The 17,076-nt window shown below is 36.8% G+C and overlaps 1 protein-coding gene across 1 annotated transcript in view; it reads left to right on the forward strand.

The window, feature by feature from the left end:
- Positions 1 to 16,190, forward strand: part of LOC114048263 (C-1-tetrahydrofolate synthase, cytoplasmic-like) — a gene marked incomplete at both ends in the record, with an annotated part of 21,780 nt that extends 5,590 nt beyond the window's left edge. Inside the window, 9 exon segments of the mRNA XM_027869160.1 lie at positions 832 to 968; positions 1,602 to 1,713; positions 8,497 to 8,624; positions 11,295 to 11,392; positions 11,548 to 11,721; positions 13,055 to 13,191; positions 15,084 to 15,130; positions 15,873 to 15,980; positions 16,116 to 16,190. Of these exon segments, the coding sequence (XP_027724961.1) occupies positions 832 to 968; positions 1,602 to 1,713; positions 8,497 to 8,624; positions 11,295 to 11,392; positions 11,548 to 11,721; positions 13,055 to 13,191; positions 15,084 to 15,130; positions 15,873 to 15,980; positions 16,116 to 16,190 (1,016 nt within the window).
- Positions 16,191 to 17,076: the final 886 nt, after the last annotated feature.

The following is a 17,076-nucleotide window of genomic DNA, read 5'->3' on the forward strand; positions in this document are numbered from 1 at the left end:
TTTGTCAGTGCTTCTGTGCACTCATAGGCCTGGTGCAGGACTCTGTATGTGATTCTCCTTATTTTACCAGATAACGGGACATTTTTAGTTTTGGGGAGATGTTTGTTGGGGGATCTGGGATCCTATGGGTTACCTCACCTTCCAGGGTCTCGGTTTCTTCTTCTGCAAAATGAAGGTGTTAGACTAGATATAAGATCCCTTCCAGCTCTGAATCTCTGGACCCTTCTCATTTTCCAGCCATAGCCTCTGCCCAGATCCCCAACTTCAAGGGAAATTGGGCAAGGAGAACTCTTAACACTCTTCCAGTATATCATTTTTCTTGAAGTTAAAGAAAATGAAACTACATACTCATTAATCTAATAATCTTTCTCTGCTTTCTGTCTCCTTTTCTCCCCTTCTCTCTCCACCCCCCCCACCCCACCCCAGCTTTGTTGCTTATAACTTTTGTTTCTTGTAATTTAGTCTGGTACCTTCTTCCATTTAGCTGTTTAGCTGTGTGTCAAGTTGTGGTTTTTTTTTTTTTTATGTATGTGTGTGGGTTTTCTTCCCACTGCTATGACTCAGTGGATGGATTTTGCTTAAGCTGCTTTCAGAAAACCCACAGCAAGAAGGAGTGCATGTCCAAGTCTCAATTTGTTACTCAAACTTAAAAGCAGAGAATTTACACCCAATAATGAAGGGAGGTGAAGAAACTTAAAAAGTTTCTGACTTATGATAGAAGCCCATACGTGTACACTTATTCCCTCTGACCCAAGTAAAATATAGGTAGCATTATGAACAAAAAATTCCTCTTGCCTCTGTGTTTGAGATCGATTCTGGGGTTTCTTTCAGGAGTACAAATTGCTGGTAGGCATGCTGTGGTGGTTGGACGTAGCAAGATTGTTGGTGCACCAATGCATGACTTGCTTCTGTGGAATAATGCCACAGTGACCACATGCCATTCAAAGACTATCCAGTTGTCTGAGGAGGTAAGATCTTCAGGGAATAGTGTATACCTAAGGTTTATCAGTGTTAGCTGTCCAAAGGTGTGCTATGTCATAAGGGTGCAGGGAATTGGATGTCACAAAGTAGCACTTGGACAGTGGCAGTTTGTTTTCTGACTACACTGAAATCCTTAGCACGGAACAGGAATAAATTCTAATGTCTTTGTGATCATAGGCAAATGTCTAAATCAAGATGTTCAGCCAGATTTTTGTATTCATAATAAGATGAGGCTAATGCTTCTGTGAACAGAGATGTGTCTTGTAGAATTGAAGGAGATAAATATCAGAAATAGCTTCACTTGGGATTTTTAGTAATGAGTCTTTGGCTCATTTGTAAGGCTTTCCTCTCAACCTCTCCCCTTAAATATCCCCAGTAAATTTCTTTCACAATGTCCCTACAAAGAACATGGTCGTATCCCTATTTTATAGATGAGGAAATTGAAACCTAAGAAGCTAAGTGACTTACAAGGCTTGTCTGAGATAGCTTAGAGGAAAAGACAAGATTCCTGATGTTATCTTCCCATCCCAATGCCCTTTCCACTTCTTGACTGTATTTCTAGTATCAATTTCTATTTACTGCTATGATTGTTTTTGTTTTTTCCCCCCTTTTTTTGACAGGTGAATAAAGCTGATATTCTTGTGGTTGCAACTGGACAGCCTGAAATGGTGAGAGGAGAATGGATTAAACCTGGAGCTATAGTAATAGACTGTGGAATCAACTATGTTCCAGGTTGGTGCTCCACTTGCTATTTTTGGAAGTTGGGGAGGGTAGAGGAAGATCCTTTGACTCATTGGAAATAAGCCAAGAACGTACACGTTGAATGGAATGGTGATGAGTGAACTATTCTAGAACTTGTGCCATTTATGGGACCTTAATGTGATGGGGAATGGGAGGGAGTAAAGATGTGATTTTTAGATGACGTTGATGAAATCTAGTCTTACTGAATAAATATACAGTGTAGCATCTAGGCTTTGTTTCAAGTCTTAAAGTGAAAGATAATCTTCTTTTCCCCTTCTAGTCTTAAATATGAGGTACAGTTATTAAATTGCTAAGAAAATTAGTCACTGTCAAGTTTTCACCATATTTAATCTCCCTCCCACTCTCTCACCATGCTTTTAAGGCAGTAACTCATAATTGATAGCTCATTTTTCCTGCAGTGCAATTACCTAATGGATTATAAAGAAATTGCTCTCCTAAAACTCATCGCTTTCTCTGCTTCCTGATGATACCGGAGTTTCTTCTCTTTAAGATCTTATGTCCTCTATATAACAAGATTTCAGCCTTTGCCATTCTTCACCTTTATCCTTTGTGAGATGCAGAGAGATAGAATAAGAAAGTTAATAGATGATGGCTGGTTATTCTTGTAGGTTATCATAGAATGTTTACTTGAACTTGAAGCTTTTATCTGTCTTCCCTACAATCTGCCTTTCTTAGAGAATAAATATGAATAAAACAAAAACAGCTCTTTCTTACTGTTGTTCCTCTGTGAATTGTTATTGTTAGGTTAGAACATATACACACATAGTTGTCTACAAAACTGGTTCTCATGTTGCATGAGAAAGAATAAAAAATGTGACAGAACAATAGAGTGAATGAATCCAAAGGCTAAACTTTCCAAATGTCCTTTTGGATAGATCCTTGTCCCCTACAAAGGGATGCTCATGTCTTGGTTCTTATTTTAATTATTACTTTTAATATTAATTTATTAATTCATTTAAATAATTAAGTTAATAGTAATTTGATTATTACTTTTACTTTAATCATTACTTTTGTAGTACATTCAAGGGATAAAATAACATTGTCCTACCAAAAACCCAAGCGGCCTCTGCCAATTGAAAGTAGAAGAAAGCAGTTGGGTTAGTGAAAAGAATGGAGACTATGCCATATAAGATCATCGGATGGAACTGGGAATGTGTATCCTGTAGAAGAGAAGACTTAAAGGGGATATGATAGCAATTTCCAAGTATTTGCAGGGCTATCATGTGGAAGAGGGATTAGACTTCCTATGTTTGGCTGTAAGAAGCCAAACTAGGAGTCAGGTAGAAGTTTCAGGAAGGCAAGTTTCAGTTCCATGTAGAAAAATACTTCCTGATAACTTGAGCTATCTCAAAGTAGAATGGGCACTGGTCTTCTTGCTGGGAAATGGTGAGTTTCCCCTCATTGACTAGGTCTTTAAGCAGAGGCTGGAGGACTTTTTGTTGGGGCTGCTCTAAAAAGGATTCTTTGTCTTGTAGAGGCTGGATTAAAGGGCCTCTAAGGACCTCTCCAAATTTTAGAGGCTGAAATTCTGTGAAAGCTTCCACATCTTCACATTGAAAAATGGCCAATCTGGTAGTCATACCTTTCCTAAGGCAGTCAAAGAGCTGAGAGAGAGATAAGACTACCATAAAATTTAGCCATTCTGGAGGAAAATTGAGATTTGTGATTTGTACAGTAGGTTTTGGAAATTGTTGAGTGGTTGCTATGCTGGATGTTATTTATTGAAAGACTGAGAGGGCTACTGTACTTCATGAAAACAGGAAAGCAGTCTGTAAGCCCACCTTATTATTGGACTAAATCTGAGAGTACAGAAAAAGAAAAGTTTGAAGTGAATCCAAAAACTAAGCTATAGGTAGTAGTTGACTATAACATGCTACAGTTTCATTAATTGGAAATGTTACTCTGAGCCTTTTAGCTTAAGAGATCCAGGAATAAGTGTTCTTTCCCAGTTTACTGCTCAAAAACAAACAAAACTTCTCACAATCTAAAGCTTTCACAGGAAGTTCTGGTTGTGAAGGTAGAGAAGCAGCAACAGCAACATCCCTTATATTTGCATGGTGTCTTATCCTTTTAAGAGCACTTGCAATTACATTATCTTATTTAGTTCTAGAAACGCTTCTGTGAGTTTGGTAGGGGAGGTGGCATTTGCCAGCACTGCAGAGGAGGAGGCTATAAAGGCTGAGCGTGGGTTAGCCATGTCAAGACACAAGACTCCTACATCAGTGCTCTTCCCAATATAGACTTCTTCATCCCTAGAGAACTGAAAGCAAAGAAAAGTGGTGACTGAAACAAGATTACATGCAAACGTTGGAAGGCCTTGCTCACAATGGAATTCCAGATTCTGGCTCTGAACCTTGGAGCTGCAAAGTCTAGACCTTCCCCTTTCCTAGGAGAAGCAGTGAAACTGAGTGTGGGAGGTGCTTTGTGTGAGGGAGTGTATGGTGTATCCTTTGCTTTTGTTCTTCCAAATAGCTATTCTTTGCTGGTAAGATTTGTAGTTGTTCTTGGCATCCTTTTGAGGAAAGTGTAATTACATTCTTTGCCTTTTGCATACATTTATGGAGCTGCTCGTCTTTGGAATTGGATGTTGGATTGTTCTTCAGCTCATGCAGGGAAGCTTAACAGAATGCTGACAGTTGCTGTAGAAACGGAATCTGGCAGATGTGACAGGGTTCAGGCTTTGTGCACCTAAAAACTCTCTTTGTAGGCCGTGGTAAATTAACATTTTAAGATGGGTTCATTATGGAACTGTTAATTGGCATAAAGAATAAAGAACAGCTTTGGTTTTCTTCAATGCCGGGTGTCAGGCAAAAGGATTTTCCTGTTAGTCTATCAAAGCCTAAGCATTTTATTGTTTTTCCATCTTTTAGTGTTTGTTTATTTTAATGATTTAGCAACTACCATTTATCTTATTCTTTTTGAAGTTGAAAATAGCAATAGCTTACCATAGCCATAGCAGATTTTTTTTAATTTATTTTTTCTCCCCAGTTACATGTAAAAACAATTTAACATTTGTTTTTAAAACTTTGAGTTCCAAATTCTCTCCCTTCCTCTCTCCCCACCCACCTTCATTGAGAAGGCAAGCAGTTTGAGACAGGTTATACATGTATAGTCATGCAAAACTATTATTCATGTTGTGAAAGAAAACATAGACCAAAAAACTCAAGAAAAATAAAGTTAAAAAAAGTTCAATCTGTATTCAGGCACTATCACTTCTTTCTCTGGGGATAAATAGCATTTTTCATCATAAGTCCATCAGAGTTGTCTTGGATCATTGTGGTTATTCACAGCTGAACATCTTAAAATATTGCTGTTTCTTTGTACACAGTACATTTCACTTGGCATCAGCCCATGCAAGTCTTTCTAGGTTTTTCTGAGAGCATCCTGCTCATCATTTCTTATGGTACAATAGAATTCTATCATAATCACATTCCACAGCTTATTCAGCCATTTCCCAATTGATGGACAACCCCTCAACTTCTATTTCTTTGTCTCCATAAAAGAGCTACTATAAATATTTTTGTACATATAGGTCCTTTTCCTTTTTGTTTTTTATCTCTTTTGGGATACAGACCTAGTAGTGGTATTGCTAGGTCAAAGAGTATTCTTGGTTTTATAGCCCTTTAGGCATAGTTCCAAACTACTCTGCAGAATGGTTCAATCAATTCACAACTCTACCAATAGTGCATTAATGTCTCATTTTTCCCACATCCCTTCCAACATTTCTCATTTGCCTTTTCTGTCCTGTTAGCCAGTCTAACAGATAGGAGGTAGTACCTGAGAATTGCTTTTAATTTGCATTTCTCCAATCAATAGTGAGTTAGAGTATTTTTTCATGTGGCTTCAGATAGCTTTGATTACTTTAGCTAAAAAATAACCATACTTTTTGATCATTTATCAGTTGGGGAATGGCTCTTATTTTTATAAATTTGGTTCAGTTCTTTATATGTTTGAGAAATGAGGCCTTTACCAGAGAAACTTGCTTCAAAAAATTCTTTCACAGTTACTATTGCTAACTGTATTTCCCTCCATCCTATTCTACTGCCTACCTTTATTCTATTCTCTCTCTCCTTTCACTGTCCCTCTTCAAAAGTGTTTTGCTTCTCCCCCAATCTGCCCTCCCTTCTATCACAAACCCCCACCCCTGTCCCCTCCTGCTTTCCTGTAGGGTAAGATAGATTTCTATAGCCAATTGCGCATGTATATTTCCGCTTTGAGCTATTTCTGATGAGAGTAAGGTTCACTCATTCTGCCTCACCTCCCCCCTCTTCCCCTCCACTGTAAAAGCTTTTTATTGCCTCTTTTATGTGAGATAATTTACCCCTATTCTACCTCTCTCTTTTCTGTTTCTCCCAGTATATCCCTCTCTCACCCCTTGATTTTATTTAGAAATCATCCCTTTATAGTCACACTATACATGTGCCCTCTCTATATATATACTCCTTCTAACTACCCTAATAATGAGAAAGGTCTTATGAGTTACAAATATCATCTTCCCATGTAGGAATGTAAACAGTTTAACCTTATTAGGTCCCTTGTGATTGCCCTTTGCTGTTTACCTTTTTATGTTTCTCCTGAGTCTTGTATTTGAAGATCAAATTTTCTATTCAGCTCTGGTCTTTTCAAGAATGCTTGAAAGTCTTCTATCTTATAGAATGTCCATTTTTTTCCCCAGAAGGATTATACTCAGTTTTGCTGGGTAGGTGATTCTTGGTTGTAATCCTAGCTCCTTTGCCCTCTGGGATATCATATTCCAAACCGTCCAATCCTTTGATGTAGAAGCTGCTAAATCTTGTGTTATCCTGACTCTGGCTCCATGGTACTTGAAATATTTCTTTTTGGCTGCTTGTAATATTTTCTCCTTGACCTAAGAACTGTAGAATTTGGCTATAATATTCCTGGCAGTTTTCCTTTTGGGATCTCTTTCAGGGGGTGATTGGTGGATTCTTTCAATTTCTATTTTACCTTCTGGTTCTTAGAATATCAGGGTAGTTTTCCTTGATAATTTCTTGAAAGATGATGTCTAGGCTCTTTTTATTTTATTTTTTTTTGATCATTGCTTTTAGGTAGTCTAATAATTTAAAAATTCTCTCTCTTGGATCTGTGTTGCAGGTCAGTTTTTTTTTCCAATGAAATATTCCACATTGTCCAAAATTTTTTTGTTCTTTTGGTTTTGTTTTATCGTTTGTTGATTTCTCATAGGATCATAGCTTCCATTTGTTCCGTTCTAATTTTTAAGAAATTATTTTCTTCAGTGAGCTTTTGGACCTCCTTTTCCATTTGGCCAATTCTGCTTTTTAAGGCATTCTTCTCCTCATTGGCTTTTTGGACCTCTTTTACTATTTGGCCTAGTCTGTTTTGTAAGGTGTTATTTTCTTCAGTATTTTTTTTTGTGTCTCCTTTACCAAGCTGTTGACTCGTTTTTCATGATTTTCTTGCATTACTCTCATTTTTCTTTCCAATTTTTCCTCTACCTCTCTTACTTGTTTTCAAAATCCTTTTTGAGCTCTTCCATGGCCTGAGACCAATTCCTATTTTTCTTAGAGCCTTTGGATGTAGGAGCTTTGACTTTGTTGTCTTCTGATTGTGTGTTTTGATCTTCCTTGTCACCAAAGTAAGATTCTATAGATTGAGGGTTTTTTTTCCCCCTCACTGTTTGCTTATTTTCCCAACTAATTACTTGACTATTTACCTCTGGTAAGGTAGGGCTCTGCTTCCAGTGTGGAGGGAGTACTACTTCAAGGGTTTTGTGCACCTGTTTTCAGAGATACTTCTAGGGACCTGTAATTTTTCAGTTCTTCCAAGGTGGCATGATCTAAGGAGACATATTTACTACTCTCTGGGCCTCTACTAGTTGTCCTGTGGTCTGTGAGTGACCATAAACATCTTTTCTGCCCTGGAACTGTGAGGAGTGTCTCTCCTCCCCACCCCCCACACTTCTGCCACAAGCTCTGGTGTACTGATGCTCCTCCTCGTTCTGAGACTGCCACCCAGTACTAGGACCCGGATCCAAGTATGTACAAACCAACAGAGTTCTTCCTCAATGCTCACAAAGAGACCTTTGTAATCTTCTTCTGATCAGTTGTTCTACTCCTTTACCATCTGTGGGATGAGAGCTCTATAAACAGCTGCTGTAACTGCTGATTCAATGATTTCCAAGGCCTGCTCTGGTTTGCTGTGGCTGGGCTGTGATGGCACACCTGCGTTGGACTAAGCTGTCTTTAGTATCTATGGGCAGAGGGGTCTGGAAACCACTACTGCTGCCAGGGATTCAGTCACCCCAAGGCTGCTCCGTGTTTGCTGGGGCCTGGCCTGTACTGGACTACACTCCTCTCTCACCCTGGTGCAACAGATCTTTCCTGCCAACTTTTCAAGTTGTCTTGGGCTGGAAATTTGTTTCACTGTCTTTTTGTGGGTTCTGCTGCTATAGAATTTGTTTAGAGTCATTTTTAAAGGTATTTGGAGGCGTTTAGGGGATAGCTCAGGTGAGTCCCTACCTTTACTCCACCATCTTGACTCTGTCTCCCTATCTTATTCTTTAAAGAGGAAAAGGGAATTATACCTGGTAGGACCCAAGATCTTAAGCCCACTTAAGTTTCTAGTACAAACTCTCAAATAACTGTCACTCTATCAGATACTACAGGAAACACAGCTATGAAAACATTGGATGAAAAGCTAAAAATTCATGAGAATTTGGTCTGGGTATTTCCTTTATCTGTAAGGATTTTTTTCTTTTTAAAAATTATTCTGTAGATAATGGAAAACCTAATGGAAAAAGAGTTGTGGGGGATGTGGCTTATCATGAAGCAAAAGAGAAGACTTCCTACATCACGCCAGCTCCTGGTGGAGTTGGACCCATGACTGTGGCAATGTTAATGCAGGTACTTCCATTTGCAAAAAAAAATAAATAAATAAAAAGCATTTTATGTAATAACAATCAGTACAACAGACAGTAGTTGTTTGTCATATCCTTCGGTTTCAGAAATGTTTGGAGAATAGACTCAGAAGAGATAAATAAATATATTAGCCTGGCAAAGAAATTTATGTGGAGATGAAGATAAATAAACATAGAGCTAATTATCTGTTCTAAAGGAGTAGAGCAATGGCACAGATGATCTCTAAAATTATTTATATTTGATTTTGAAATGTGGATCGCTCACTTTCTCAACACATCCCAACCATGAATGGAGGGAGGCAGCCCAGGAGTCTATTGGTTGGCAGTACTGAAGCCAGGCTGGAATGAAAACTTGCTGAAATTGAAGCACAATTCTTTATTGTGAGGTAATAGAAAGAACACTAAATATAGAGTCGAGAGATTTGGGTTCTTGTCTTGGTTCTTCTACTCACTCACTTTTTACTTTGGGAAAATCATTTAAGCTGTCTGGGCATCTGTTTCCTAATCTATAAAGTGAAGAAACATGGCCTCTAAGATCCTTTCCAGTTCTAAAATAATGTAATTCCAAGAATCTTGGGTCTGTCCACCATTGAATCAAGCTAGGTGGGAGAAGAGAGTGGGGGGGGGGGGTTGTTTTTATAAATATTCTTTGCCTCCTAAAATTAGGTATAGAACAAATGATTTTAGGGGTAGAAGTGAGGTATCCATTATGTTATACAACTTGTACCTCTTTTTTTATCCCCTACCTAGGATAGATAAGGTGTTTTGATCTTTTTACCAGACCCATGATTTCTTTTGAATAGGGAACTCCCAGGAAAGTAAGTCCCTCTACTGATGAAGTTTTTCAACTTTGCAGTCTTAGATTGCTGCTTGGAGAGCAACTGAGAAGTTGTAGCTATGCCATAGTCATGTTACAAGTCTGTATCCAGAAGTGAGACTTGAATTCAAGGCTTCCTGACTTGTCAGCTCTATCAGCTAAGCCATGACTGTAGTAATAACAATAGCTGACATTTATATTATACTTTAACACTTACAGTGCAGTTTGTATACATTATATCATGTAATCATGAACCCTGTGAGGCAGGCATGTGGGTATGTTAACCCCTTTATGCAGTTGAAGAAACTGAGGCTCAGAGAGGTTATATGACTTAACCAGGGTCATGTAACTACTAAGTACTGGAAAAAAAATTCAGACTTAGGCCACCTCTGCCTCTTAAGTTCAGTGTTGTTTCTATTACACCTGGTTGCATTTTTGTTTAAGGCGTCACGGTAACTTCATAGAAATTGCCTAGTTCTATCTCTCTTATGGGCAGGTGTATTACAGATGAGGAACTTGAGGGAAAGAAGCCCAGTGACTTACCCTAGGACCCAGTGAATGACAGAATTAGTATTATAACTCAGATCTCATAACATTTACTTAGCACACTGTTAAGCTACTTGTTCTTGCTTTTTCACAGATATAGGATGTCCCAAAAAGTCTTAGTGTAGTTTTAAGCTTAATGGCTTAAAGAATATACTGGAATAGACAATAGCTAGTAAGAGTAAATAGTGATAAAAGATGATTACTGTGCAACAATTTGAACACCATTAAACGAAGCAGCATAATGAAGAACAGCGTTCCAGCAGTCAGGTGACATCATTTCAAATCCCACCTCTTGACAGTTACTAGCTGTGTGACTATGACCAAGGCGCTTAACCTTTATAAGCCTCAGTTTCCTCAACTGAATAATGGGGATTATTACCTATAGCACTTAGGTTTTTGTGAGGGACAAAATGAGATAATTTTATTTCATTACTACAATAGATCTGCAATTTCCTCTGACAGGGTATATCACTGCCCATCCATGCCTCCCCATCTTGTTCAGTTTATACCTTTATACTTCAAGAATTTGACTCTGGAGGCCTACTTGTTTTATGATAATAGATGTAAAACAAAATACTTGTAAACATTAAAATCCTCTATGTCAGCTATCATTATTGTTGTTGTTGTTGTTATTACTCCAAGATGTCTTTCAAATTTTTTGAGTGTCATTTGCTTTTAATTTGGGCTTTCCATCATACATATGACTATAGTATGGTATATTGGAAGATAGCATCCCTTGCCAGTTTAACAGATTGTACCATTTCATTCCATTGAGATCTTTAACTTTGTTCTGTGGGACCTTGCTTTGTAGGGTTTGTGTTATCAACTCAAATAGCTAAATGGGCAAACTTTAAAAAAAAATTCTGACTGCTGCCATAAAATTACAGTATCTCACATTCAATAGATGCGTTTAGGGAAAGGTAGGAGAAAGTTTTTGATCATTTAAGAGGGAATATTTTTTAAAATTTCTAATTCACAACAGAATAGAAGGAAGTTTAGAAGGGAACCTACAGTGAGGGTGATTGTAAGTTAAAACTAATTTAACTTTAGTATATATTTTAAATTATGAACTTTATGTAATAGATTAATGGTTTCACATACAATCACCTTTTTTGTCCTTTGTATATGGAAATGTTCATGTTGCTGATTTTCTAGTTCCTAATTTTAAATATATGTATACTTTCTGAAAGGTATGCCAAAAAATGGAGCATCATCACTTATGAAAATCAGATAATTACTTCCTTTTGTAAGGTTATATTAATCTTTTGTGTATGTGTGTATGTTTTTATTTAGAGCACAGTAGAAAGTGCAAAGCATTTCCTAGAGAAATGTACACCAGGAAAATGGAACATCCAGTATAACCATCTTAGCCTCAAGACCCCTGTTCCAAGGTAATTTTACTGCTGACATTAGAACCACCTATCCTGAATTATGTAATTAGTATATGTGTATGGTATTTCTAGAAGCAGCTTACTCTGAGGGGAATTCTATTATTAAATTGACTGAATGAAGCACCACATAAAATTTCCTCCACATTTCTTTAAAGTGACATTGAAATATCACGTTCTTGCACAGCAAAGCCCATTGGTTACCTGGCTAAAGAAATTGGCTTGCTCTCTGAAGAAGTGGAAATGTATGGTCAGACAAAAGCCAAGGTTTTGCTGTCTACCTTAGAATGCCTGAAACACCAGCCTGATGGAAAATATGTGGTCGTAACGGGGTATGTTTTTCTGATACATGTTACCAAGTTGATTGGTAACTCAAAATCAAACTATAGATTTTTTCCTCTTTTTTTTATGAACTTTGTAAAATATCAACATATATGAACATTTCATTGACTCCTTTTTTTCTGTTTTAATAGCATTCTTATTCTTCCCGGCTCTTCCCTGCATCTCCCCTGCCACTCCCAAATGAAAGCCCTTCCATTGTAAAAAAAAAAAATACTATGAGCAAAAGAAATTTACATGTCAATCATGTCTGAAAATATAAGCTTCATTCTTCACGTACAATCCATTACTTCTCTGCCAGAAGTTAAAAAGCATGTTTGATAATCAGTCTTCTGGAGTCATTATTGATTTTTATGTTGTTCAGAGTCCTTAAAACTTTCAAAGCTGTTGTCCTTTACATTGTCATAGTCATTGTCAAAATTGTTCTGGTTCTGCTCACTGCATTCAACATTAGTTCATACAGATCTTCCCAGATTTCTCTTAATCAGCCCCTCTTGTCATTTTTTACAACTCAGTAATATTCTGTTACACTCATACATGAGAATTTGTACAGCTCCCAGTTAATAGGTCCCGGCTTTGTTTTCAAATTGATGCTCTAAATATTTTTTGTACACACAAACAATCTTTTCCTTCATTTCTTATCTCTTTGGGGTATATTTCTAATAGTTCTTGCTACCATTTCTAATGCATACAGATTTCCTAGCCTTGTATGACATGGAGGAAGAGATGGTTTATTTTTCAAGTTAATTCATCTGCCCTCATTTTATAGATAGTGAACTACCTCTAAGGAGATGAAGTGATTTGTAGGGTTGGGACTAGATTGTAGGTTTCTCAACTTCAGTTCAATGCTTTTTCCATTCTACTTTAGTAAGAGGAACATAGAGGTTAAATGGAAAAACAGTGATCTTTATCTAATTTGAGGCTCAACCAATTTCCTGTACTAACAGATAGACCAATGACTGTGGTTTCTATTCTCCCCAAATAGTGTAGTGGCTACTTAGTGAAGGGTGGAAGCAAAGTAGGACATTGATTTAGTTTCATAGTTTTAGGAACTGTATCAGATCCCTAAATGGAAAATGGAAATGATGCCATCTTAGGCATTTCTTTCTCAGATTTTTTTTAAAATGGTGGAATTATTTCATGATGACAGTGGGGTAAGGTCTCTGTGTCGGTTTTATTCTTTACACCTTTTATTCCATATTTCTTGTACCAAAACAATTATTAAAGTTTCAGTAAAAAAATTCAATGAAATCCAAGTACTGTAAATAAATTGATTTTTTTTGTTGTTGGTTTTTTTCCTCTTGTTTTTTCATTTTTATATTAAAGAATAACCCCTACACCTCTGGGAGAAGGAAAGAGTACAACCACACTAGGGCTGGTTCAAGCTCTGGGAGCACATCTTCACCAGAATGTTTTTGCTTGTGTTTGACAACCATCTCAGGGCCCAACCTTTGGAATAAAAGGTATTCGTTGGTCTTTGATCCTATGGTCAGTGAGAACCTTCTCATTTCATTTGATTGGATTTTTGTTCCCTGCAGTAGAACGCTTAGATTCTGGCTAGGCCAGGTATCTTCTGATGGTTATAGGAGTTCCAATGTAGTACGATTATTAACCTGCTCCAGATGTAGTTTGGGTGAGGGTTCTTGTCAGATCTTTAACAGGATTAGTCCTATTCCTCGCCTGCTGTTGCGGTCAGTACTACAAAAGGATCGTCTGGAATTCTGTTTATAGGAAGTAATAACTTATTGCTCAACGACATGACACTCATTTTATATACCTATGTGTAACATTAATGTAGTGCGTCTGAGGTGTTACAAAATACTTTCCTAATTGCACTTTTGTGAGATGGGTAATATTATTTTCTCCATTTTATAGATAAGGAAACTGAAATTCAGGCATTTGTCCATGGTCAAATAGTTAAAAGTATCTGAACAGTCATTTGAACTGTGGTCCCCCAGTCCCAAGTCCATTTATCTTTCCACTACATCCTTCTGTCTTAGTTAGTTGTTACTTATCTCTAATGAATGAAAATGAGCTCTAAGCAGGATTTGTACACTTTTCTTAAAAACTTCTCTCAACATAATTGCCATATACTTCCAATTATAATTATAAGAGCAGAACCTTTTACTTTCAGCTTTTAATTGGCTTCTAATACAACTCTTGTTAATTACTAATATAATTTCATCTTTGCTTGTATGACAATCTGTTTAATGTTCTCATTAACACTACTCAATGCTCTTCTTAGCTTCATCTCTTAAACATTTTTTATTAGTTTATTTACCTTTCAATTCTGCCTTTACCTCATCTTAACCTTTCCTTAAAAGCATCAGCTAACATAACTAGAAAAATTTGTTCTCTTCTTTCTAAGCCTTGCACATTCCTATTTGATTTCTCAGACTCATTTGTCATCTTTTCAGTGATTAATGACTGCCCTAGCTCAGATATCCCTTCTTAGGCTAAATCCTTAGTATGTCACAATAGTTTGTCTTTCTTATTGATCCATGTTTACAACTGAGAGACCTTTGGATCTAAGCAAAAATATAGCAGTAGTAACATTTCATGGAAGAGCTTCCTATGTCAGCATATTTAGAGAGATGTTTTCTCTATGTTTCTGTATCCCTTTCCAACATCATTATGGCATTTGTGATACTACTATTTTTAAAATTTTAACCACTTTGAGTGAATGACTTTCCAAATCTTTTATATAATTCCTTGTCTCCTTTATATTTTTAAAAATTTCTTCAGCAAGCATTTGGCCCTGACAGCTTAATGATTATTCCTTCCCAGTGGAAGGGATCTTCTTCCATTGTCTCTGTCCATTTGCCCTTGTATTTTTGAATGAATTTTCTTTTTGTAAGTTCTGCTTTCTTTACTTCATACCAGTTCCTTTTTAAGGGGAAAAAAACATTAGTTCATTTTCTTGTGGAATTGTTTAATCTAATTGAAGAATATTAGCACTAAAAGGGAACTTGGAGAACATCTACTCTAAGATACTAATTTTACAATTGAAGAAACTGAGGACCAAATAATTAAGGAACTCTTAACTGAATGCTTGATTTTTTTATTAGGGCTTATTTAGTTTTTCTCAAAATTGGTGCCATTGGGGAACGTATTTCCAATGCTAATATTATTTTTACTTTTTATAAAGATAAAGGGCTTTATTTTAATATTCATAAATGGAAAGCAGATATAATTATGAACAAATTTGTCCAAATCATTGCCAAAAATATATAGCCAGCTGTCTTAATTGATAAGAAGTTTCAATTTCTTCTTTTTTTTTTTTTTTTTTTAATTTTTAAGAGAAATTTCAGTATAGCTGCTGATTAGATACGCTTATTTTTGACCTGACTTCTAGGTGGAGCTGCAGGAGGGGGCTATTCTCAGGTTGTTCCAATGGAAGAGGTAATTTTCATTTTTCTTGGTTTTCTAAAACTGAAGCTTTTTTATTTGGCAGGTAATCTCTTTCTGTTAGTATGTGAGCAATTTGCTACTCAGCAAAACTTCTTGAAAGGAAACACTTCTTAATTTGTCAACTTGTTGCAAACTTATTTCATTCATATGCGTGGCCTTTAAGGGTTAAGGATGTCTTTTGCCTAAACATTAATTTTTAAAAGTTTCTAAGCCAGTGAATGAACTGGATCATGAGATTGGGAAGGAGACCTTTATATATATTTATAAAATATAAGAAGATATCAACACTCAGAGAATTTTAAAATGTTGTGACTCAAACAAAGAGTAAACTAGTTCTTAAATATACATGAGTTGTGTTGAAATATAACTACCTAGTGAAATGCTAACAACAGAACTTTATTACTCACTTATGGGACATGAAAGACAAATACAGCTGAATTTTTTAAATGTTCCTGTAGCTTACCCTAACAGCATATGTCTTTTCTGAGTTCTGGACCATGTTATTTAGGAAATGCCACATTGACCATGTTTGGGAGGGGTTCTTTATGTGGGTAGATTATTGGTAATTTTTTTTTCATTTTCACAAGTTGTATGGAGTATTTTCCCAGTAACTATGATCTGTTACTATTCTACTGACTTTAGCATAGTAGTTGGTTCAGTTGCCACAGACTGCGTGTTTAGAAATAATGGGAAGTTGGAAAATTGATGTGAAGAAAAAAAATTTTTTTTTTAGTTCAACCTCCATCTCACTGGTGACATCCATGCCATTACTGCAGCTAATAATTTGGTTGCTGCTGCTATCGATGCCCACATATTCCACGAACTGACACAGACAGACAAGGTACGGTAGAATATTTAGAAAATAAAACTAAAGATCACCTGAATTTGAAGTATTGTTTATATGGCTCTTGGTGGTGATAATATGCATAAGATGATGCTTTTGTCTTTAAAAGACCTATTTCTTCTTTTCTTCAAGGCTCTCTTTAATCGTTTGGTGCCTTCAGTCAATGGAGTGAGGAAGTTCTCAGATATTCAAGTCCGTAGGCTGAAGGTAAATTTCCATTTTGTTTTGTGATTTGAAGGAATCATACTGGGGTAGGAAAAGGAAGTGAAGCTTCTAATGGCCTGTTGTTGAGTCAGTCATTGTCGCATCTACAGCTGGGGTTCTAAAGACCTCATTTTACTTAAATGATGCTGTGACGGGGACTGGTGTAGACCGTTAATGATTTCAGCCACAAATTTCAAGCAGCCAGATCTCAGATGAAACATATATGATCTCTGTACAATCTCACCAAAAGGAGATTTTATATGCTAAGGCTAATAATGCTTTTACGCTTACAGCACTTTTCACTTTTTTCAGTGTTCTCACATCCTTTATTTTGCGTGCTTCACAACCATCTATTGCAGTGGGCGTTGTCTCAGTTTTACAAAAATAGAAATTGAGGCACAAAAAAATGAAGTGTAATACCTAAGACTGTGTATCAAACTGTAGTCAGTGCCTGCACTTAGGTCTCCTGAGCCCTAGACCCAGATTTTTTTCCAGTATAAAAGCAGGAGGCAACCCCTGATACCTCTCACTCAATTATTTGCATACTTTTTGACAGCTCTTAGCATATCTGTCATCTGTGGTCACAGGGTCATAGATCTAGTTAGAGCTAAAAGAAACACCAGAGGCCATAAAATCTAGACTCTGATTTTAGAGATGAGGAGCCTGAGTACCAGGGACAGTTTAGTCTTCTGTCCAAGATTGCACATAGTAAACATTAGAGCCATACAGGGTCTTTGAATGAATGCCCCCTCCTAATTGAGGGATTTGATATGGATATTGGTATGTCAGCAGCAAAATCCATGTGATTCCCGTGTGAGAGACTAAAGATAGGTAAAATTTACTTTTTAGATATTGTGGGCTAAAAATCAGGGAGTGTAGTTTTAACTAA

This window comes from Vombatus ursinus, unplaced genomic scaffold, assembly GCF_900497805.2.
Source record: "Vombatus ursinus unplaced genomic scaffold, bare-nosed wombat genome assembly UNPS02001921.1, whole genome shotgun sequence".
Lineage (NCBI taxonomy): Eukaryota > Metazoa > Chordata > Mammalia > Diprotodontia > Vombatidae > Vombatus > Vombatus ursinus.